Raw genomic sequence first — 24,591 nt, 5'->3', positions numbered from 1 at the left:
ATCTTCAATATGACTTACTCTAGGCGAAGGAGGCAAATGGTGGCAGCACCGGAAATTGTCACAAAGCAGACATATACCAACCCCAAGTCCAATCAAGTTCTTGTGTAAGATGTAAATAAAAACAGTTGAGTTCAATACACCACAAAGACGAAATATGTCATGTTCACACTTCTTTGTTTGCACAACACCCAGACATAGATAACAAGATCATTATTTATGAGCACTGTCGAAATGCCCTACAGCAAGGTACCATACCCGCAAATTTCTGCTTTCCTGCATGTCTGAACTGATTCTGTGTGATTCTACCGACATAAAGTATATGTTGAAAGTAGGATTCAAACAGAATTTCCCTTCAGGGATGAACAACATACCTTCTATGTTGCTTATAGCTACTCACTCAGGTCGTGGGTGTGCTGGAGCACACCCCAGCTGACTTTAGGTGAGAGGTGGGGTACACACTGGACAGCTCAAATCACAGGGAAAATCGAGACAAACCATTAACACTAACATTCACACCTTGAGATAATTCAAAGTCTTAAATAAACTTAAGGGGAATGTGGGATTCCACCTCCGACCCTCCCTGTGTGGAGTTTGCATGTTCTCCCCGTGCCTGCGTGGGTTTTCTCCGGACACTCCGGTTTCCTCCCACATCCCAAAAACATGCATGGTAGGCCGATTGAGCACTCCAAATTGCCCCTAGGTGTGAGTGCGAGTGCGGATGGTTGTTAGTCTCTGTGTGCCCTACGATTGGCTGGCAACCGGTTCAGGGTGTGCCCCGCCTATTGCCCGATGACTGCTGGGATAGGGTCCAGCACGCCCGCGACCCCCGTGGGCACAAGCGGTACAGAAAATGGATGGATGGAATGTGGGAAAATACCAGAGAAAGTGCACAAACACAGGAAGAACATGGAAACTCCACGCAGGAGGGGCCAAAGCTGTGAGGCAGATGTGCTAACAAGACTTCCACAGTGCTGCCTGAACAAACATTAAAATGAAAGGTTAACATACGTACACACATTGTTTTCCAATGACAACGTTCTGAAAAGTAGAAAGCATCTGTCATGGTGTATGTTGGTGCTGCTTGACTAATTGCTTCAAATACGTTGATCACTTGACATTTAACACGGAGCACGGCAGAGTGCAGTCACGTTAGATGACTTCAGAGCAGGAATATTTTATGCATGTCGCTTATCGACAGGATTTTGATGCTTATCAAAACTCGAAACTAACAAGCAATATTTTACTGTCTGCGAATACATTACCCACCAAAATGTCAGCCTGCTTCTTTCATTAGACATTGGAACAAAGAGACTATTTATTGCACCATTATAGCTGGGAGTTACTACAGGTAATAGAATTTTTATTTTCACTCATGGAAGTGCATGGGTGCACTAAATGAATGAAACAATAACAACATACTCAAATGAAAAGCTACCTGCTGTTAACTGCCCCCGTCTCAATGATTTGCTAACCAATATTAGTTGGACTTAAGAATCAAGACACGTCTCTAATCAGATGCTTGATTCCTGGTTCCCCCAGAATCTTGAATTAAACAAGTTCTAGACAATTATATGCTCCCAACATGGGAATAGGTCATTTTGTGTCCGAGCAAGACTGAAACTGCAAATGAGCCATTAAAACAAGGTGGTCTAATTTTTTCCATGACTGCAAACAGTGTTGTAACTCCTACACGTTCAACTGATTTGCTTGTAAACACCTCTAATTAAAAGCTAAAAGTCTGCAGTTTTGTTTCATTTCAAATCCATTGTGTTGGTGTTTAGAGCCAAAAAACTGAGCATTGTGTTAATGTCTCAGTATGTATGAGTCTGACTGTATGTGTGTAAGGCAATCCCAGAGAAGGTTGGGAAATGGTTCACTCCTTAAGTGATTGATGGGTTTAACCTGCAGGTTCTTGAGTAGTTCCATATCAGACTCAACCAAGCATCCCTTAATGGATCATGAATTTATGCACTGTAGCACAGTCATACATGAATAAAAACGAGGTAGTCCCCAAAACTGTGACCACAACATTTGAAGCAAATAATTTTTCAAAATTGGTAAGATGAAGTACCTGGAATTAAAGGTCGGCCACAGTATTTGCATTCATATAGTGTTGGTTAAGAACTCCCAGTGGTCTCCAAATCTTACAGATGAGATGAATAAAAATGACAAAACGACATCTTTATTTTTTGGGGGGGGGGGGACAATGTCTAGTCAGAGAATATAGCTGATGTTATCAGTCTTCACACAGCGAGCGTGTCAAGGATAAGTGGCAACCAGACTGTGTCTAGTTATGTCATGGCAGGTTTTCTACATTGCAAGTAGAATCACAATTTATTTCTGCGGACTCATCATCGGTATTTTCCTGGTGGACTGTGAATATTATCCGGGCCAGTGAAACAGTAAGATTACCTCCATTCATCAAAAGGCTGCAGCTAAAAATCACAGAGGAATGACAGCTCGTGACAAACGTTCACCATATCTAACAGTGTCTGCCATACCTGGGCTTACGGTTGCGGTGCAAGCTCTGAAACCATGTTATGTTTAGCATTGTGCCATTGTTCCAACCTACAAGGACACTATTTGAACACCATAGTGGTACAAGTGGAGGTATAGTTTGTTTCTATAGAAAGGTTAATGTATTTGATTTAAGCAGGAATACAACAAAAGGTGATTCACATTCTCCTTTAGTTGATATAAATAAATTGTTCAAGGTGAAGGGGCTGTGAGGAGAACCAAGCATAACGGGGCCTTGCTGCCATCTAGTGGCCAATTGAGGCTACTTTCAAAGCTCAAACGTCATTTGTCCAATGGGAGTTAGAGGCGCATAGAGAGAGACAGTGCCGGTGATTGTAGTTCCTGGTCCAATAGGCGAAAGAGCATGGCACTTTTGTTGCGTTGTAAAGTTTGTCCCAGAGAATGGTAGAGCTGAGCCTGCAGATAGTGGACCTCTCGTAGTTGGCCCTTGCAGTTCAGTTTGGAGAAATAAACTGCAGCCTCATTTAACATGTCCACCGCTGAAACCGCAACATGCAAATCTGCTGGGAGACAGTCAGCCGCTTAGGGAAAACTGTTTGGGGCATTTATTCCATACACTTGATATCAAGCTTAAGGTCCACGTACTAGTAGGCTCTGTCCTCACTCGTAGGACATTTCAGCACACTGGTAGAATAATTGTGTCTTACTAGTAAGGTTTCTATTTCCCACTACTCGTGCCACTTTGTGCCAAGTAGAATGCAATTAAATCTTAATAGTAAATGATTGTGCTGTACTAATAACACAAGGCTTAACTAATAGGTATGTGTTACACACCAGATGTCCTTGCTATGCAGCTACAGGTCCAAACACTACTATACGCTTTATTCTCAGTAGGGGCAATTTTGTATAATTGTAGAATAACAAAATATGACTAGTGAGGTAAACTAGTTGCACTAGTTGATATCTGCACACTATGAGTACTACTAGTGAAGTGTTGGATTTAAATACGAGAATTTTCTTATGTCACCAGTAGTACTTGACTAGTACTGTAGCTAGAAATGGAAAAATGACGCTTCATTTTTGTCTCACTAACCGTTTGTTGTATTTTTTGACTCCTCTAGATGGCACTGTTGGTTTAAAAAACAGGTTTAAAAAATGGCAAGTCAGTGTGCTTTCTGCCCTACGTCGTACCATCTAGAGCGCTCAATAAATACAACTGGTTCATGAAGCATCATGAAGCTTCATTTTCCTATCACTACTGGTAGCACAGTTATCAACAAGCGCAGATTTGCCCCATGAAACACGTACTAGTATGCCAAATCTGCGGCTTAAGATGGGCATCAAGGATATTGGAGGAAAAGAGAGACTAAAGGTGAAATGGGGTTGAATATTTTCTTGACAATAATCAGGTAATGGCCATCACGGATCACCTGTTTTCTGGGTTTGGTCATGTGATGTTGGCAAGCTGAGTACTGTAAAGTCATTTTCAGTTGACAGCAAATGAAAAAATGACTATCCAATGAAATGGATCAAAATAGATGGTTTTTGCTGCTTAATTCATATTCCACAAACGCAGTTTTAATTGTAGAACATATTATGGTAAAGAACATTTTTCATTTGACTTCACCTTCAAATGACTTTCAATACGGTGTGTGAGGCAGAAGAGAGACTCTCACATAGGAATTTGTGTAAGGCACAGTGTTACCTGCTTGCCCTTGTCTATTTGGCCTAAATCCAGCAACAGCCATGTGACAGCGAGCTGCCAGCAGCAGGGCGCGCCCTTTGTCCACCAGCGCTCCATGGGCCAGAACAGTCTCGATGGCTTCATGCAGGACAAGAAGAGCCTGCTCAGGTACGCCCAACATCAACTGTGATAAGGAAATAAAAACAACAGTTGTATGCTAAGATGACTACAACTTGGGGGGAAATGAGTTTGTGACCTACCTGCGTAAAGGTCAGGTGAAGGAGGGTTTCCGAGGCCAGCGACTGTAGGTGGTGCTGTCGGGCCAGAGCTAAAGCTTGGAAGAGGAGCGGAAGGGCTGTGGAGAAGCCAGAGGACTCCCAGTGGAGCTCAGCAGTGCAAAGCATAACTCTGCATGAGACAAAACACCTGGTCATTCCTCCGACAAATGTATCACAGAATTTCTAAAGATAGGAAACGTTAAAGCCACACATTCCGTTTATAATTTGCCATTGGAATAGGGTTTGTGATACAGCAGTGTCTTTCTACCTGATGATCATCTCTGTGCATTTGGTCTTCTCGCAGTGCACCTGCAATCGCTGCAAGATGCTGTAAGCCTCAGTGGTTCGATTAAGAACTTTTAGAACTTGCACTTTCCTGGCAATGACAACAAAAAAAGAATAAGACCTCCATCTGGGTAAAATAACTTGTCAATCATTCGTGCCCCTTCATGTTACCTGTAGAGACCCTCCGTTTTGTTTAAAGCAGAAATGGAAGTGACCAGTTGCTCGGCCAAATTGTATTTTCCTTCAGTCATGTGCCGCTCAAACTGGATTTTTAGATCACAAAGCATCCAGAGCTGCATTGGAGAAAAAACAAAACAAGCTGAATGCACGACATGATTTGTGGAGAAATGATTTATGGATGAAAGGACACACCTTGGCATGCTGTGTGTGAGCAGGAAACTGATCTTTCAGATGCTGGAGGATGTCTGAAACTGCGGCATACAGGCCCTGTAGCACAAGTCAAGGTAGTGTGTGAACCACTACCAGAGATACAACAGGACACAAATGACATACAGGTACAGTATACAAGCTCCACGGTGCTACCTGCTCAGCATGCAATTCAGCCAGATGGCAGAGAGCCACAGCAAAAGCCTCAGTGTTGTTCTGCTGGACCCCGTAATTGACCGGTTCCAAGCTGCTCATGTGGAGAAGCAGTTGGGCCTGCTGCAGAGCCATGGTGCTGCACATAGAATAAAATGATTCGTCTTTAAGGGTTGGAATGTCATTGAGGTCTTTAAATCATTCGTACTGTATCTGTTACATACAACATTTCAAATGTGTATGAGAGCCCTGGGTAATGTAAACCCATGAGTACAACTTGAAGTCGGTAAATCAGATTTCAACAATATGCAAACAAATTTGTGGCTTTATCACGTCAACTTATTATTCAGGAAACAATGATATGTAAACATGGACACACACACACACACACACAACTGTGCCTAACCTTTTGCCGTACATCCTCCATATGGACGTAGTCTGAGCCAGGCTGATCTCAATCAGCTCCGACAGGCTGTGCTTCCAGTGCAGGATGTCCGTGTCCTTCAACGCATCCATCAGCTTGTGCGCCGTTTTACCTTGTGTTGTCCCCTGCTGTACCAAAGACTGGATGCCCAGCGATGCCAGGTACTGTAGCAAAGAGAAGAGCTCATCATTTCTTCAGCTTGGAACAGTCTTATGGTCTTGCGCTGGATTGCAAAGGCATACATCTCATTGCTTAGACCAGAAGCCCTAACCTTTTTCATCCAGTTTTAAAAATGCTGAGTGTTCAAATCAATAATCAGCTCGTCTCAGAGGGAGCCAAGGGACATAAAACAGTGACGGCCTTTGGATAGAAGCTGATTTTTACTCTGCCTGCCCTGCATCACATGAACCAGTAGCTTCTATATGGGAGGTGGGAAAACAAACCCTAACAGTGTGGATTAGGTTCTTGACAATGCAAATCATTTCAAGCACAAAAGACTGAATTTTATGGTTCTTGTCTAACAAATGCAAATCCCCATACCATGTCTTTCTGATAAGACACTGAACCTGGGATCGTGTCATCAATCTTTGTTGACTTTTAAAAACTTTCAAACCGAAGTTATTTAAATAGGGCTGTGTTGGGTTCAGTTGCTTTCAAGTGCTGTGTTAATTGCATGTGCAGTAATCCACTGGAATAGGGACAGAGCACTGCCCCAAATAGCGAGAAAAAGAAAGTATTTAATTGTTCAGAATTTCCTATACATGCAATTGGGTGAAAATATGGAACTGTAATTACTGTAGACACTAAAAATAAACCAGCCCCAAAAAACAGCCGCTTTATTCACTTATTAACAGCACTGTTCTTTTCCAGTGGTGTTCCAGCCATCAAATTCAGCATAGGTGAGGATAATAGAGAACAAACATGGTATCTCATGACCTCAATTCTGCAGAATTTATGACTGTACGTCCTTTGTGGAAGGGCCTGGCGTGGGGGAGCTTCAGTAAGAGCTACAGACTGATAATGTTTCCGAAGGAGGAACCCATGTATGCCTACATACAATGTATACTTATTGCCAGGTCTGTATCACAAATGAGAATTGCCTTAACTGGACGAATTAAGGTTAAATATGTTTTGATTTTTCGATAGAAATTTTCACAGTACCTTTTACAGTAACGTAGATCAGTATTTTTTTTTTTACTCATTGCCGTTAGGTTAAATACCGAGTTGACCAAAATTAAATCTCCCGTGCTGGAAACTGTTAATTAAAAGTAAGCCCCCAGACACTTCTCATTTGCACTCACCGGCAGGCAGAAATGAACGGCCATTTTGACAGAATCCTCAGTTAAAACAGTGCTTTCGCATCCTTTCATCTGCTCTAGAGTGTAGAGCCAACTCTGATGCAGGGAACGAGAAGAAAGAGACGAAGAAGCTCATGTTTAACAACTGTAAAACAACAAACTGTCATGTGAAATCATAAACGTTGGTTTTACCAAACAGTGCTGCAAGCAGACATGATCGTTGGACTCTTGAGCAATTCGGATGGCCTCCTGCAGGACCAGACCAGCCTGCACGCTATGGGACAGAAAAGGGAACATTCAGATAGTCCAAAGACCTGTCTGCTGAGTTCAACTGCTCTTGTACTCACTAGTGCCCAAAGCGACAGTGAAGGCTGGCCAGGTTTAGAGTGGCATAGCGAAGATTTCTGCCGTAGCCTTCTTCCCCGTTGCTTTTCCCTTCATTCCCAGACAAGATCAGCCGGTCGAAATAATGTAAGAGACTGTGGGTGGTGAGGAAGATGTCCTGTACTCTGATGCTGTTCAGATAGTTCAAGTAGTGCTGAGGATAGGAAACATTCATGAAATCATCCAAGGGTCGAAATTGTAAGGTTGAAGAAGATGACTCTTACCGCTTCAGCAAAGTCTGGGTTGAACTTGAGCATGTTATTGAGCTCCTCTTGCAGCAATGCAGGCTTTAAGGATTTGTTCTCGTCGTTCTTGAGAAGGTACGCCTGAGGACACCGGACACGGCAGATGCGCATCACACAAATGCAAGTTCACGTCAAACAAATTGCTGAAGTGAAAAACACACCTGTCTTGCAAGAAAGTACTCTGCTTGTTTTTGTGAAAGGGGACCTCGGCTTGGAGTGTTTTCAGGCCTAAAATAACATCCGAGTAATACAAGTGAGCAGTCAGCCCCCCTCATCAAAACAAAATTGTTACTTTGAATAAAATATATAAAGACATATACTGAATTTCTCTGTCTAGTTGGTCGCCGATTGTATCCTCAGTGCTGGTGAGATCCATATCAGAGTCATCCATTGGCAGTGCCATCAAACCCACTTGGCAGTCGTTGCTGGGAAAGTAGTGCTGCAGGGACTTGTACAACTTGTACACTTGACTGAAGGAAAGCTTGTTATAGGCCAGGAGCATGTGTCTCATGAAAAGACCTAAAACACACGAGACGCAGAGATTAAGTCTTGGTAAATTTTTTACCTGATTCTTTTTTTTTTTTTTGCGCACTGCTACCCACCCACAACACTGGTTTTATACGCCTCTGAATCAAAAGCTGTGAACGGAGTGAGCAGAGTGGAAAAGAAATGTTCCATGTCCTTCAGCTCTCCATCTACAATTTCTTGCAGCCTTTGAATTTAAAAACAATACAGAAAGAATATGAGATATAGATTTCCACAGATTTTCTGCTTTGAGCAGACCTTGCTTTGACGGAATATGCGGTTTCAGGACAACACTCTTCCACAAGCTTGAGGAACTGGCCAAGAGACAGGTCCGAGCTCTGAAAGAAGCAGACTCAGTCACTCCCGGTGGTACAGACGGCAATGTGTAATTTAAGACTACCTGCTGTAGGGGTAAAATGAGCTTATTCAGGCGTCTTCTTTCCGGCAGAGTGATCGTAGACGATGTCATCTCGTACAGTAACGCCAATACAGAGATTTTATACGGAGTGACCCAGTCTTTAATCCCAAAAACATTAGCATGGACCACTCCGTTGGTCATCATGGGGTTGAAATAAAAACTTTCATGTACACTTGCCATCCTTCCAAAACTAGCCGCGGTGTCTCTGCGAAGAGAGACAAACAGATCGCTGTGGGTAGCTTGCTAGCAAGCTATCAATGCGAGTTCTTCCTAACGGTAGATCGCGTGAAAGGCATTTCACAATTATAGTTGATCGTTAACTTTAAAAATAAATCACCGCACCATTCACTTCCATCTCGGAATGTAATGCCTCTATCGCCTGGTAATAATAGTACTATAAAAGTTATTTGATTTCAAACCTTCCTCCTTCAGTCTGCTTAAACATACGTCACAGTGACGTAATTTTTTTTCAAATTTTGCACAACTTTATTTTGAGCATACTCGTTGACAGTACAAAAATACCTTATCATAATGCTTAATTGACAAATTTACATTCTAGATTTTATAAACAAATTTTGATCCGATGTACATAAAAAGATATTCTGTTTAATCAATATTTATTTTCGTCCAGTAATTGCAGTTTGAAAAGTACATGCACCAGGGCCGGTTCTAGGAATGCACATAAGAGGGGGCAGTCAGAAACGTGAGGGGGCATGTATTTTTTTTTTTACACATTTTTAACACTGTTAGTGTTTTCTTCACGGCAGTTGTTAGCTGTGTGTCCAGAGCTCAACCTGGAGAAGTGGATTGCACTCTGTCAGGCCTCTACACTAAGACCTGTCCAGCTTGGGTGTCCCACCTGAAGATTAAAGCTTCTGCTGGTATTGCTCTTAGGGTCACTGAGGCACGCAAACCCCCTGACCACAATAAGGTGGCAATCTCTCAGGGGGGGGAACATATAATATGAATTTTATATTAACTATTATTTGAGTTGTCGTTAATCATTAGTTATATCACGGGTCATTACGACGAGTTGGGTGGACTTTTTACTGCTTCTTCCAATTCCTACCGCGCTGACTGTAACTTGACACTCTCTGGCTGCGTCTTGCCTCATTTGCATACTCACAGTGATTGGATGTTTACGGAGGGGCGCGGAGTCCTGACAGCAGGCTGTGTGAGGACACACACTGCACCGACATGAGAGAAAAGAGGGGGCTGATTAACGTGTGTTTCTATCAGCGGATTTTTCACTTCTAAAAGTTTGATTCGAGGGGGCAGGACATCTATTTGAGGGGGCGTTGCCCCCTCTTGCCCCTGCGTAGAGCCGGCCCTGACATGCACACTGCATACTGCGGGTAAAATTGTGCATCACGTCAAAGTTTATTAAAGTACTTTGCTAGTATTTTGAAGGGAAAAATACATCTACTGGAAGAGCATTTAATTGTTCCATCGATTGATCAATGCAGACCTTCAGACCATCCATTTTCTGAACCGCTTAGTCCCCACGGGGGTCGCGGGAGTGCTGGAGCCTATCCCAGCTGTCATCGGGCAGTAGGCGGGGGACACCCTGAACCGGTTGCCAGCCAATCGCAGGGCACACAGAGACAAACAACCATTTGCACTCGCACTCACACCTAGGGACAATTTGGAGTCTTCAATCGGCCTACCAAGCATGTTTTTGGGATGTGGGAGGAAACCGGAGTGCCCGGAGAAAACCCACGCGGGCCCGGGGAGAACATGCAAACTCCACACAGGGAGGGTCGGAGGTGGAATCAAACCCGCACCCTCCTAACTGTTAGGCGGACGTGCTACCCAGTGCGCCACCGAGCCGCCTGACCTTCAGACCAATTAAGTAAAATTTGATAATTTCATGTGGAACCCCAAATGATCTTTCAGGCCAGACTTATGTGGTTCTGCACCTTGGTTGGGAATAACTGTCTTAGATTCAGATGTAAAAAAACAATATTGATGGATAGTAGTAACACTATACTAGATAGTATAATAAGGAAAAAAACCGAACCATTTTTAATTAAATAAGTACATCCTCAACTAAATAAAAATCTAAAATCACCAAATAATGTTAATTTCTGGACTATCTTAAAGTTGTCATACATTTTGCTTTCTGTCAAATAATCAACACTAATCAGGTCCAAAGCAGCCATAAAGTATATAGCAAGAGTTAGACAAAATTAGAATCTCATAAGAATGCCTGTGTGTATGCTCGACAGGTTTGGCGTCATGACAGGACGGTAATTATCCAGGAGATGGCACTATGGCACTGCCAACTCAATGTCTAGATTTTAATTGACTTTAATGAGCTTTACACACACGCAGGCACGCGCACACACACGCACGCACGCACGCACACACAGGCATTTATCCTTCCATTTCTCTGTGGCTGTCGAGCACACAGTCGACTAGGCTGACACCTGTCAGAGTTGACATTCTTTGCAAACTGTCTGTAAATGCTTCTGTCAATATATGAGTCACAGTGAGCTAACAGTACCAGCTGCAGTTGCTAGGGTTTGATATATTAAGGATTTTGCTAAATTGTCCCCAAAAGTCAGTGTATTTGCCCCCAAAAGGCCACAGAATATACAATCATTCACTCTTGAAAACTCTACACATGACAATCTTTGAATAACATATAAATCTTGGAATTTTAATACCTATCAAGAGGCAAACAGTATGTACTGCAATTTCTGTCTGATGTGATTAGTTTGAGACATTTTGAGTGACTTCTGTTTCAGGGTGCATTTGGATGCTTTCAGATCATCTTTAATTTTATTGTTAATTCAATCAAATGAACAACATGAGTAAATCATCACAGTGGAGCATCATAATTAAATGATACAGTAGCTTAAGATCAAGCAGTTGAGCAACATGCAATTTGCTAAGATATCATTCGGTATAAGTAATATCGAATAGCATTCACTTACCAGATTGAAGAAATTCAAGTGCTGTCCCACTCAGCAGTTGAGTCATTGTTTAGGAGTCTTGTCGCTTTTCCACTCATTGGTGGACACAGATGTTCTTTTTTTTATATCACGGGCACACTATTGTAAAATGTATTGCAAATGTCACCTTCCATTTCACCTGCCATGGTAATAAGAAAGTCCGAGAGACCACACTAACCTGCGCTGATCTTTTGCCTGGTTGGAACATGGCCTTTTTAATTAACATATTGAACTGCTCCTTTTTTCAAATGTCAACTTATCTACCTTTCCCACTTGAAGCATTTTGCATAATTCTATCATGTACGTACTTTCCACTCTTCTTGGTGCATTGTTCCTGCGGTTTGAAAATGGGCAAAACATCTGCCATTCTTTCCAAGCACTTGTTGTGTGACCTCCATCTGTAAGCGTTTGTATGCCGGCTGCTGGGCCACCTTTTAGTCATCACGATATCAACAGGATGATTGCATTCTCCTCCTGCTGCCTCTCTGCTGTTTGTATCTCAAGTGTGTTTTATAGATTAACAGAGATACTGTAAAGTTATTGTGCCTCGTGTGAGAAATGACAGACCTCTGTGTATGCTGACCCTGACTCAGCTTGCCGCTGCTTACTCAGAGACTCTAAATGGATTAAGTCGTCAGTTGGACGGCCCATCTGAGATTTTTTAATATCCAGCCTGAGGTGTATCAAGCCACCGTCTGCCAAGCGGTATCAGAGGGATTTACTTTGCTTTTATTGCATCTTTCTTTCTCCATTTTCTCATCAAGGACATGGTCATGCCCTCGCTGATTCCTTAAGGTGTGCATAGGTAAAAATAGATTCAATGAACTCCAATGCCAAAATCATCTTTTATAATGTCAATTCATAGCAGATGGGAGATGGGCCAATTAAAAGGCCTGGTTTTATGTCTTGGCAGTTTTCCATTGTTGACCAGGGTAAACCCACTCTGCTTTGGCCTCCACACAAAAGGCTGATAACGGAGAATGAAAAACAAACACTGGTGATTCTCGGTGACTTAATGGGTTTGAGAAGAGACAGGAAAAAAAGACCACAAGCTTTTTAATTTAAATGGAGAGGGGAGCACATGAGTGACATGCCCCTTTGTTTTAGAGTTTGACTCGAGATCCAGATCTTTTCGACCTTGATCTCAATCACGTCTTTCACTGTGTTGGTGCACAGCGGCTCTTCCTGAAGTCACTTTCAGGTTGGAGGAGCATCGAAATAGTCTGACAAAAAACATGTCTGTTGTTTTCTTGTTTGCAGATTTTCTCTTCTGGGAAGAGAGTTTGGTTTGCTCAGTCTGCTTATTTGCGCCTGTGTTTGTGTGCGCGCATAACCCGAGTGATGAGGAGTGGGTGTTTTCATACCATGAGGTTACATTGGAATTTTTACTGTTGTTTGTGACAGAAAAAAATATACCAAAAACATCAAACAAATAGAGACAAAAAAGTAATTACAGTTTTGAGTAGTTTGAATGTAACTTTAAAAAGTGTGGCGCATTCCTGGCTCATTACATTTATCTTTAGAAGAATACTTTATTATAGAAGTTGTGGAAATTTATTTTCTTTCATTTTTAATATAGAATAAAATGATAATTCTACAATCATCTCAACCATTCATTCATCCACACTGTTTACCCAATTTGGGCTCCTGGGCAAGCTTGATTTGAACTCTGGTGACCCCGGACTGGCCACCATGTTTATAATAATAGATTTTATTCATAACCACAGGCAACAAAGAACATTGATATTCACATTTACACCTACAGCATGTGGAATTAGTCTTCAATTAACTCAGCACACATGTTTTTGGGATGTAGGAGGAAGCGCATGCAAGCAATAATTAAACACCACAATTTGGACCGCAGTGTAAACATGCTTTTGCGAGTGTGAACATGCTTTCCTTCTGACTAGCCCTTCTAATTAAAATTGAGGAAAAGAACTAATTGACTCACATGTCTAATAAAGGCAAAATTGAGTTTACTGCTGCAAATTATGTTGAATGAATAACAAGGAATTGATCATTTCCCCCTGTTGTTAATTGCCCATCCCTACTTCACAATGACTTTCCTGGTAGCATGTACAGTTTATAATTTCCTTAGCTTTGTCGAAATAATAACATTTGATAACATGTCTATTATTTATTAGTTGTATACTGTGGTTAATTATCTTACGTTGTTTCTCCAATCAAAATACATTTGATAGACAATGTTAACAACCTCCTCAATACTAAACTTAGGAGACATTATAAAAAGTTCAGGGTGAATGTTTCAATCTATATGCTGTAGGTACTAGTAACTGAAGAAATGAGATGAGTGGTTTGATTATAGAAGCCTGAGACTCGGTCAGGGAATCACGTTGGCCTGTTTGCCAACCCTGTAAAGTGGCAGACTTTGTGGCTTTATGTTATATAACATCACAAATCCTTCTTGTTAAGATACAAGCTGCACTACGACATTGTGGCTACTCAATAAATACAGCATCTCCCGAGTTGACATAGGCTGCAGCTAAAGTGTCAGGTGTAGCTCAGATGCATTAAAGGGTCTAAAGCGAGATTGGCATGGACGCTCACAAGCAGCAGATTTCAAAGAACTCATAAATAGATCTTAAATAAAAGATGAGCACAGAAGACTTTTCTGAATGGCTACATATTTTTCACTCACCCTGCCTTCTCCTGAACGGCTTATCAAACTAGTGGCCTACTTGTTGATTGTACACTCAATGTTCCACTTTTATTTATGAAGCGCTTTCACAACAGCTATAGTGGAATCCCTTTCCAAGATTTGTGAAAGGATTTGCCTTTTTTTACTTTGTGGGGGAAAAAAACTGCAAAAAAAGCCCAGCAACAATCAACCACTTGCTTGTACTTTTAACAAATGAATGGATGAACGAACGAATGAATGAATGAACCTCAATAAGCAGCAAGCAAACGCACTCAAAATCTGAATTTGAACATTTGTCTTTGCTATGTTGAACATAGTCAAGACAAATTTCTCATCAGGTTTGAGAGTGGTGAAATTTCATTGATGATGACTAATTAATCAATCTATGCTTTATAATGAGACTGAAAAACAGATAGGTTTATAGAATTCTGCATATTACAGGAGTAGCCTCAAATCATTCATGTGGAGAAACATCACATCCTTTTCATTTGCGTGTGTTTTTCTTTTGCTCTCTGCATTCTTTTGTTTCTCAATTCAATTCATCTGGCACGTCACCTCAAGGTCAACTTTTTGTGATGCAGTAAAGTATATATACATTTCTAAACCTTAGGCATTTCCCCCCCAACATTCTTCCTGTTTCAATCCCATAATAAATGTGAATTGTCACTATTCCTAATCCATATGGATCAATAAACCCGTTCCATATGATAGATCAAATTACAGTGGTGACTTGAAATACAAGTGACCAGACTTGGTTATTTTGGAGATCCGAGCCAACGATGGAGTGATTTTTTGCTTTGGCTCGTGAGCAAAAACTTAAGATACAAGCGCTCTATAATGGCAGGTTATTTAACTCACTTCACGAGAAGCAGCAGTTTGGCAAATTTAATTGGTACATATTCTTCAAAAATGAGGCATTGAGCTGTTTATTACCTGTTTCTTCTGAAGGTTGCTGTCAGAATAAACATAACACAAAAAGGTGTGTATTTAAAACAACCTCAGCCTCCTTAATGCTACTATTCAGTAGTGACCGCCATCTTTGTGGAATTTTCTAAAAAACATACTGTGACCCTCATAAGGATAAGCACTTTAGAATAAGGAAGGATGGCTTTTGTTTCCATGAGCAATAAACCCTTTCCATGGTTTATGGTTGAGTTTTAACTAAAACATAATTAGACAGCGGGTAACTAAAGAGTTTGAAAAATTGTAGCACACCGAATGTTTGATGAAAATCTTCTGTTCAAAATGGTGCTATTCGTGCATGGCATATTTAAAATGTGTTGCTTACTTTTCCCGCAAATAAAAAGTAATTAGTTCTCAAAGTGATGAAAATGAAGCAGCCAAAAAACATGCCGCCACAAGGAAATCCTGAACAAAGGAATCTTTTGATAAAAGAAATGGAGAATGGAAAATTAGGTGCGCTTCTAAATCAGTTGAAGTCAAAGTTATTCCAATTCATACTGTACTCTTATATCTGAACAAATTAATCAGATCCAATATTCTCGCAGTATAAAAACCTCAGCTTTGACAAAGTTTTGAACTCTCAGAGAGAATTCATCACTTGCTATCGATTATATTCTTTATTATTTTGGTATTGCTGAAGAAATAAAATGCATTAACCGGAGAGCTAAGATTTTTAATATGTATGTATTTACATAGCTACTTCGTGAATAAAGGAAATCAGAAAGAGTGATTACCCCCCCCTCCTCACATATCTTTACGTTATTTACATTATTTAAAATGGCTTATCTTTGTAAATCTACAGCCTTTAAAGGAAACATATATTATGCATTTTTTCACAACGTAAAACAGGTCTCACTGTGATGAAAGGTCTTCATTGTTTGATCAAAATACAAAAAGGATAAAGAACTACAACGCACTTAGTAATCACTTGAAAGTGTGGTTGAAATTTTTTTAATTGAATCTTGGCAGGGGACGATTCGGTCCCACGTAGAGCCACTGCTCATCCCGACTATCTATAAAATGGAGAGTACGACTTTTGTTACCATGACAACCGGGGTCAGAGCTGAGGCATTGCTACTACTTGTTTTGTAACTTTTTGATTTATTATTTTGCTACATGAGCATTGTAAAGAGAAGGTCAGTGATTTGACTCCAATTTGACAATGTAGAAGTGAAGTCTATTTGCTATTGCTCATCCTTTTCTTCAGCATAACATGTCAAGAACTCACTGAATTTAAAACAGTCTTCATTAAAGCATTTCATCATGCTGTAACGACGTGAAAAAAAAACACATGCCATCTTTTTATTCTATTATATGAGACATCCTGAAGTTTGAATATATTATTCAGTTCCACAAACCCAATGCACTCTTGCATGTAGGTAAATAAGCATCTGAACAAGCTTGGTTAACAGGAAGAATTGTTTTATCTCAACCCCCGCCTCCACCCCTTATGCTACTTCCTCTCAGCTAAAATCGGTGCACCTGAATCACATTTTTCTTCCAATGAATGCTCATCCTGTTCCCATTGTCCTTATGTCAGGATGACATACTGTTTCACCTGTCCAATTTCAAGTTGACCCATCGGATATCATTGAGGTGTCCCGATAAGCGTGAACCTGTCAAAGGTATTGATGTCATGGGATATAGGTAGCGTGAAAGCTATATATCACAACAAACTTATGCTTTTATGACATGACAGGAAAGAGCACATCCCGACTGGAAGGAATGTTTATGGTTACAAATATATGCAGCTAAATCACAAATTAATTTGAGAGGTAGTTCATAATTCATGTTTTCAATGAAAAAAGTAGCACAAGGGCTTGAAAATTAAGCAACGGCTGGCTCACAGGCTCATTTGTCATGTAAATATATTTGAGTTCAGCATTCCATGCAAATTTTATTCGTAGGTATCTTGGCTTTTCAGGTACATTGCACACAGTTCTAAATAGCTTATGGTTTTAAATGTCATCCACCTGATGCAAGGTGTTTTTCCTGCAGCACCGGAATCCTGCTATTAAACAGAGTGAGGATCAACTCCTTGTGATTAACTAATTGTGCTCGCATGCGGTAATAGCATAATTAAAATGTAATACACTTGGGATCATTACTTGATGTTTGTGGATTGTAGGACAAAGAAAAAAAGGGTTGACTCTTGCAATTAAGCTCACGTTTCAAACACATAAACATTGATCTCAATGGAGTACACAAATGTGTTCTCCGCTATTTTGGTAATGTTTATCTCCGTCTGCAGTCTGCACTAAATGATCCGATGAAAGAGTGAAAGAAAAGCGTGCGGATGAGCATTAATCTGAGGGTGATACGGAGGAAGACTCATCCATCTGTATGAAGTGAATGATGCGGCACAGTCATTTCACACATTGGATGAAAGCTCTTTAATTTCTGGGCCATTAATTGGAATGATCCTTTTCTCAATAAAGTTCTCATTTTAAATTAACTTTAGCGAAGGATTTATAAGGATTTTTCCTGATAAATTCCACACGTACTCCTCCCCCAACATGGGCACGGAGCTTTAACACATGCTTCATCCATAAAAATGTAAACTTCATTGATCGCAAGGAAATTTCTCCCTTTCAACGCTGTAGTTGAGGCAAAAGGTCTCTGCCAAACTTAATGAATTCAAATGTGAATCTGGTTTTGACTTAACATACGGGTAATTAGACTAGATGCAATAACACAGCGACCTTGGAGTAACACACCTGGATAACAAGATATCAAACAGCACCATCCATCCACACTTTGAAAGCCACCACCACTGCTGCTCCCTGCTCAAACAGGCTGCTACCTTGAAGCTGAAGCTCATTAACTCTTCCAGACATTGTTATGTACTCCCTCTTTGATAACTGACAAGTGTGTGTGTGTGTGTGTGTGTGTGTGTGTGTGTGTGTGCCAGGCTGTGTGAACATCTTAACAGCATGCCATCAATTGTGTTCACTTAGAGGTGATTCAAACGTGTATCCAAGTACGGATCTATGGCGTCAAAACAAAAAAATGACCTGCTCATTATCTTGACCACATTATTCAACTATTTTAGAGCAAAAATATTTTAATACCTTTGGATAATACATACAGTATATGTTTTCTTAAAATAACAAGGTATTTTATCGATTACATCTTTTCGTCCGTCCGTCCGTCCATCCATCCATCCATCCATCCATCCATCCATCCATCCATCCATCCATCCATCCATCCATCCATCCATCCATCCATCCATCCACCCTCTTCTGCTTATCCAGGTCGGCTCATGGGTTACGGCAGCTTGGGCAGGGAAACCCACACTTTCCTCTCTCTCTCCAGCCACTTTCTCCTGCTCCTCTCAGGTCATTCCCAGGCCAGCCAGGTGGCATATGGCTTTATTTAGCTGGAATGGTGCCCATATTCTCAGTGTAAAAACAAGTATAAGTCTCGTCTAATGTGTCTGGGGCCGTCTTGCGCTCTTCTGGGCGCGCAGTCTCGCCCCCCACACACCTTTTCTTTTTTTTACCTCCTACACATACATTTATGATGGTTCAAGTGATTCTATCACATCTTTGATAACTTTGATGCTGCATTGATTGTGTTCAGGATATTGTTCTTAAACAGCCGCTCACAATTTGCAATTCCTTTAAATGATGATGAGAGAATAGTACAACTCTTCAGCATATCCAAAGTTTCATTGACTTAAGATTTATTGAATCACTTGAATATTATCTTTATTGAGAATTGTTAATCATTTTTTGTCTTTTATATTTGCATGTTTTGTTGAAAATTTGTATTAGGAATTCCACAATACATAACAAAGGCAAGCATGAAGACAAAACTCTCCCAGAATCATGTACAAAAAAAATAGATCCAAACCGTCAATAATGCCTTAGTTAGTTACATAATTAATGGAAGTCTTGATTGTCACTGTCAGAGAGATCTACTTTAAGACACAATCTGTTGATTTATTTAGTTAACCTTTATTGAATTGAAAATTGACCAAAAAGTAGCGCGAACGTCGAATAATAAGGTTAAATATACTGTTGCAATGCAGCATGGGAATGGTGGTATATATAGTGAGCAGTGGGCGAAAAGGTGGTGGATTCTTTCCAACATTTGTGTAATGGATAATCAGGAACCGAAAGTGGTCAATTAAACAGGGAGTAGAGTTCGCAGTGGTGAGTGTTAAAGGGACAAAACGAATGACAGCTATGTACATGGTGTCCTGCCTGAGAAGGATTTTTTTTTTACAAGTTTATCTACCGTAATTTTCGGACTATAAGTCGCACCGGAGTATAAGTCGCACCAGCCATAAAATGCCCAAAAAAGTGAAAAAACCCCATATATATGTATATAAGTCGCTCCTGAGTATAAGTCGCCCCCCCACCCAAACTATGAAAAAAAACCGCGACTTATAGTCCGAAAATTACGGTATATACAAGTCTATATTTCAGTAAGGTTGGGAGGACAGTCATGTTAACCAGAGGGCTGTTTAACAAATATGTTAATGAAGATTTATTGTGGTAGACTAATGGCTTTAGATCGAGAGTGTTTGTGTGTTTCAAATGTAAGTGAACAATCAAGCCCGATTTCCAGGTATTTGTAGCAAGTCATGCATTTTTGTAGGTATAGATCTGCTTATATTTAGTGATAGCTCCAGACTGGAAAGTGGATTTTGAATCTTGTCAGCATACAGGTGCCTTTAGCCTGAAAAGCTAGTGTTGGACCACATATAGAACCCTGCGGGACATCTTTGAGAAGTGGTCTGAGAGAAGGTTAAACAAAGTTGGAGGCCAATATTCCACAGTTTTTTGATTAGTATGGAATAATTAACAGAGTCAAATACCTTAACTAGATCCACAAAAATAGCAACCCAGTATTCTTTGTTGTCCATGGCACACACAATCTAATTTATTGCCTGTCTGATATACAACTGTGCATAGTTTTATAGTTATAATGGTGTTGGACTAAACAATCTGACGGCTGAATACGAATGTTAATATTTGGTTCCTCTCGTTCAGTTAAATAAAGAAAGTCAGCACATTTTTAAAATATCTCTGCTGTTGTCTCCTTTTAGAGTGGGTAATTCATTCATTTAGTTAGTCCTTGCTAATCTTTCATTCACAAATCCACACAACGATACTGTAAAAAGGATAAGCCTTCGTTGATCAATTCACCAATATGAAATAAATACATGGACATGGCTGTAATAAATTCAGACTAAAATGCAATTTATTTTGAGCTCTTTATCATCTGAATTAATCTGGTTTCTGCTCAGAGAGACCAGGTGCAATCACCGAAGGAGGTTGGAGTAAATCTGTTGCTTAATTTATTTATGTCAACTTGGCAACCTGCCAGTTGCAGCAGATGATTTCATTTATTAGCAGAGAGTGCCTGATATAACTGGATTACAATCTAAAAATTTTCTGTGAACCTCAGCGTTTGTTGAACCCAAAAGATATCCTTCTCCATATCAACGCATGATGCATATGCAGTGACTTGGTATTATTTATTATTATTATATGGGACATCGATATTGAGGCACACCTACTCTCAAAATCATTTTTATAGTAACTATTTAGGAAGTACTAGTTACATATGCTAGTTGTTTCATTTGTTTATTGGGCTGTAATTTGTTCTGCACTCACTCTTGAGAGCATTATGTCCACCAGCTTGTTGAGTCTTTGCCAGCTGTTTGTTTGTTTTGGATTTTTTTTTTGTTATTTTGGAGGGGAAAATAAAACTACTGGAAGGAATGTTGATGGGAGCATTGGGAACGAGTAAACCGTGACAATAAAATGGATTATAAAGCTGAGATACTGCAACCGTAGTGTATTTTTTTTTCTTCTTTCATAACCATTTGATTTACTGGTGACTGAAACTTTTGGGGTCCACATTGTCCATGGACTTTAAGCTCTATCCATATCATCATTAGTATACTGCTGTGATGAAATGCAGGTTCATTCATACTGTCCAAATTATGCAATTGAATAACCGCTCGATAATAAATATAAAACACAAACTGGAAAGAAATTGAGCATGCCACTCGGTGCCTCCAGAGTCCCTTCTGATGTGAACAAATCACAGTAATAGTTACATCACCAAATTTCAAGGGTGTTATTTATGTGGATGACACACAAGGACACAAACTGCTCCTGTGTTAGGAATTTCCAATTTTTTCCTCCCGCCTGAAAACGTTCACGCTCCTGAAGCCTGGGAGAGTGGACGCTGAGCGTCAATGAGATTTTATACCATGCTGTCTTAAATGTCCGGTTTGTCAGGCCCAAAGCAGACTGCTGAATTTGCACCGGATGGATTCATTGGACAAGATCGAGCTACCTCAAAATCCCTTGCGGCATAACGTATTGTTGTTGACACAGAAAGATTAGAAGCAGCTTTCTTCCTTCGGGTCTTGGGAAAAAGAGTTCTCAATGTTTCAAGTTGCAAACACCCATATTTGCTGCTTGTTTTGAAAGGCCTTATTTGTGTTGTGATAATAATATGCTCATACCCCAATAGTTTTAAAATGATCTCAAATAGTGATTTCCTGCAGCACACACACAACATAGCAAGGTTGAAGAGTATTTGCTGCAAGACTCTCCATTCTGCTAAATTATCCTGCAAATATGTTGTGGTGTTTTGTTGTCATTTTGATTAAGTTTGGGTTTTACTCTTTCTGTTTATGCCGATCTTCTTCCTCAAAATATTCTGATATTAAGACAAATTCCCTGCCTTTTTGACATAACAAAATTAGAGTTTCAGGTAAACACAGAGGAGCACGAAGGGCAAAGTCCTTGTTTTATCTTAGTGATGGGACGCTTCTCATTCATTTAAGAGATTAAGGTGGATTGATGGAAGAGAATCTTAAAGTGCCTCATCATTTGCTACCTCTCCATCTTTGAATCCTCTACTCCCATCCTACTAACCAGGAACCACAAACATATTTTCAGCCAGCTGCCAAGGCTGCAAAAGACCACAAAAGTCAGTGGCAACAAAAATAGGACCACATAGAACATCTATCCAGCAAAAAATGACAGCAAGTCATTCTTGGACCCGACCACCTACACAAGCCTCGCACTTGTGTGCTGAGTGTAAGAGTCCATCGAGACCTCGTCAAGGACTTAGCCTTCTGGAAGGACGTCAAATATAATGTTGACACTTAATGTGGTCATTTGGTGCATGTTTCGGAGTGATGGCTTTTCAATTAATACAGCTCACAAGGCAAAAATGCTCTATTAATTTTAATGTATTCTACAACGTCGATGTACCCCGTTGAGTACAAGAGACTGAAAAAGTTATGTATATGCTGCATATTACCTTTACTGACCTAAAGTTGAAATGTTCAGAACTGTACAGACATTTTTCGATTTACGATTTGTGTTGCTCCGAGTCTTGGACTTGTTCACTTATCATCCGATTGACTCACCCTTGTAACGTGTGACTCCATGGTCTTTGGAGAATGCAGAAAGATAGGAACCCAGGAGAAAAAAAATCACAGAGACACAATGGCTGAACCCAAGTCACCTTTCTGGTTAGAATGTGCCAAAGAGGCCTAATTTGTCATGTTCGATATTTTTGGTTATGTCAAAAGTTAGAGTCAGTGTCAGGTTTATTTCTGTAGTTAGCTAAGGTATAGAGGGAATGCTAGGTTTGCCTCTACTAATAAGTGGCTAAGAAGCAGAAATACGAGTGGCTGGGCAGCTCTTTGGTGGTTAGTCCCTGCAGGCGTATTTTGAAGGTGCATCTGCAGCATGCAAAACATTCGCTTTTATTGAGTTACATTGAAAATACTATAGACTATAGTATCTTAGGGAGTCAGATTTAATTGTCACTGACTAATTATTTAAGCTATGCATATACGTCCGTCTTGGCATTGTTGTAGTTGACTCTTTATAGCTGCACAAATGCTGTCATTAATAATAATAATAATAATAATAATAATAATAATAATAATGATGAATTTCTGTGACTTTATATAAACTTGTATTACGATGGTACACACTGAACTGGTTGCCTGCCAATCGCTGTGTTTGTCTGTAGTTGCAGTTCATTTTTATTAATACTGACACACCAATTAACGATGTATGAAAAAGTCACTTACTCGAGACGGATGGACAGGCGCTCTGCAGCTGGTCCTCAAGCTAGGTACTGTGCAGGTCAGCTTCATCTCTGATGCACTCAAAGCTCCTGTAATAGGCGGTGAAATTAACATTCTCTGTGCACTTCTTGATGGTGCTGTAGTTTGCGGAACTTTTACCAAATAATTAATCTGCAGCAGTCGCTATGTTGTCTGTACTTGCAAAATGAAGAAAGTGGGTCTTCTTCCCTTATTTCCTTCTTTTAATGCCATGCTACATGTGGTGCGAGTGACATGAGTGACGCTCGAATGCACAAATGAGCATCTGCGATCAAACTCACGAGACGCACGAGGCGACACTTCATTTTGATTGAACTGTGTCAGACTGGATGCCATATAGAGAGGTTTGAAATTCCTTGGCCACATATTTCCCAGGTGGGTGGCAGGAGAGTGTAAAGCAGGGGTCATCAATGTGGTGTTCTTATGCACCCACAGGTGACCCAAAAGGACCACATAAGTAGCTCGTGGGCCCGTTCCAAAAATAGCACATCAGTGATGGGACATTGTGATTTTCTAGTATTATTGTAGAAGTGATCAATGCTGTTTTAGAAATAGGGCCCAAATGTTCATTATCAAAATATTCATATTCTGCTCATTCTCTGAGTCAAATGCATTGGTGGGCTTTTCACAACAATGACCGGCTCACTCCAAATTCTCCTTTAGTTGTTACATTGCCTAATAAATTGTCGTCATTATGAACATTTTTCTCAATTTATATTTGATCAGCTCTGCTGCAATGACCAGCGTAATAGTGTACGTCGAAACATCTGCCATGTGTATGATTGCTCGTCAGAGCACCACAGTTTATGATGCTTTCAAGAGTAGCTCAGAAATCCACGGAATGACATATCATAAAGGAATTTCATTGTTTCAATGGCTGTAAAAGTGTGTGTGTATTTTAGGGGTAGAGGGGACACTGTATTCGGGAGAGCCTGGTTTGTATGCCCTGTAACAGTGCGTCTGATTCTGACAATTACCAAATTTTAGCAGTCTTAAATCGTACTTTTTGCACAGCTCATGCTAAGACACAAAGAGTCAGGAAACCGAATGAAACCATGGCAGTCTCATGAGATGACTGAATAAAAAGAAAAACTGTTTGACAGTGAGGCTTGGTTTTCTTACGTGTTTGCAGTGTTGCTTTCTGGATGCATGCTGTCAAACAGCCCACCATGAGCGATTGAAAACACTCACTGACACACAATTTTATAATCATCTCCACTCACGCTGTCTAGCCAAGGGCGAGCTCCTTTTCCTAGTCACGTCTGTATTATTCCTGCAAACATTTCCACTTTTGTGGTTGTGGTGCAATATTGGGTGAACTAGAAATTAAAGAAAAT

General features: G+C 40.4%; 1 protein-coding gene across 2 annotated transcripts; it reads right to left on the bottom strand.

The window, feature by feature from the left end:
• Positions 1 to 1,948: 1,948 nt before the first annotated feature.
• anapc5 (anaphase promoting complex subunit 5) lies at positions 1,949 to 9,019 on the bottom strand. Of its 2 annotated transcripts, none has more exons than XM_037257833.1 (17): positions 8,542 to 9,019; positions 8,400 to 8,479; positions 8,219 to 8,328; positions 7,937 to 8,135; positions 7,778 to 7,844; positions 7,596 to 7,697; positions 7,335 to 7,525; positions 7,180 to 7,261; positions 6,991 to 7,083; positions 5,672 to 5,853; positions 5,269 to 5,404; positions 5,098 to 5,172; positions 4,897 to 5,018; positions 4,709 to 4,816; positions 4,423 to 4,570; positions 4,184 to 4,346; positions 1,949 to 3,041 (listed from the first exon to the last, which is right to left on the bottom strand). In XM_037257833.1, the coding sequence occupies exons 1-17, from the start codon at positions 8,737 to 8,739 to the stop codon at positions 2,818 to 2,820; spliced, it is 2,280 nt and encodes a 759-aa protein (XP_037113728.1). In that variant the 5' UTR covers positions 8,740 to 9,019; the 3' UTR covers positions 1,949 to 2,817. The 2 variants fall into 2 exon arrangements, with proteins under 2 accessions (XP_037113728.1, XP_037113729.1); XM_037257834.1 differs by having other exon boundaries at positions 1,949 to 3,038.
• Positions 9,020 to 24,591: the final 15,572 nt, after the last annotated feature.

The sequence above is a fragment of the Syngnathus acus genome, chromosome 9 (genome assembly GCF_901709675.1).
Source record: "Syngnathus acus chromosome 9, fSynAcu1.2, whole genome shotgun sequence".
Classification (NCBI taxonomy): domain Eukaryota; kingdom Metazoa; phylum Chordata; class Actinopteri; order Syngnathiformes; family Syngnathidae; genus Syngnathus; species Syngnathus acus.
Note: the sequence above shows the minus strand (reverse complement) of the source record. Positions and strands in the feature narration are given on the sequence as shown.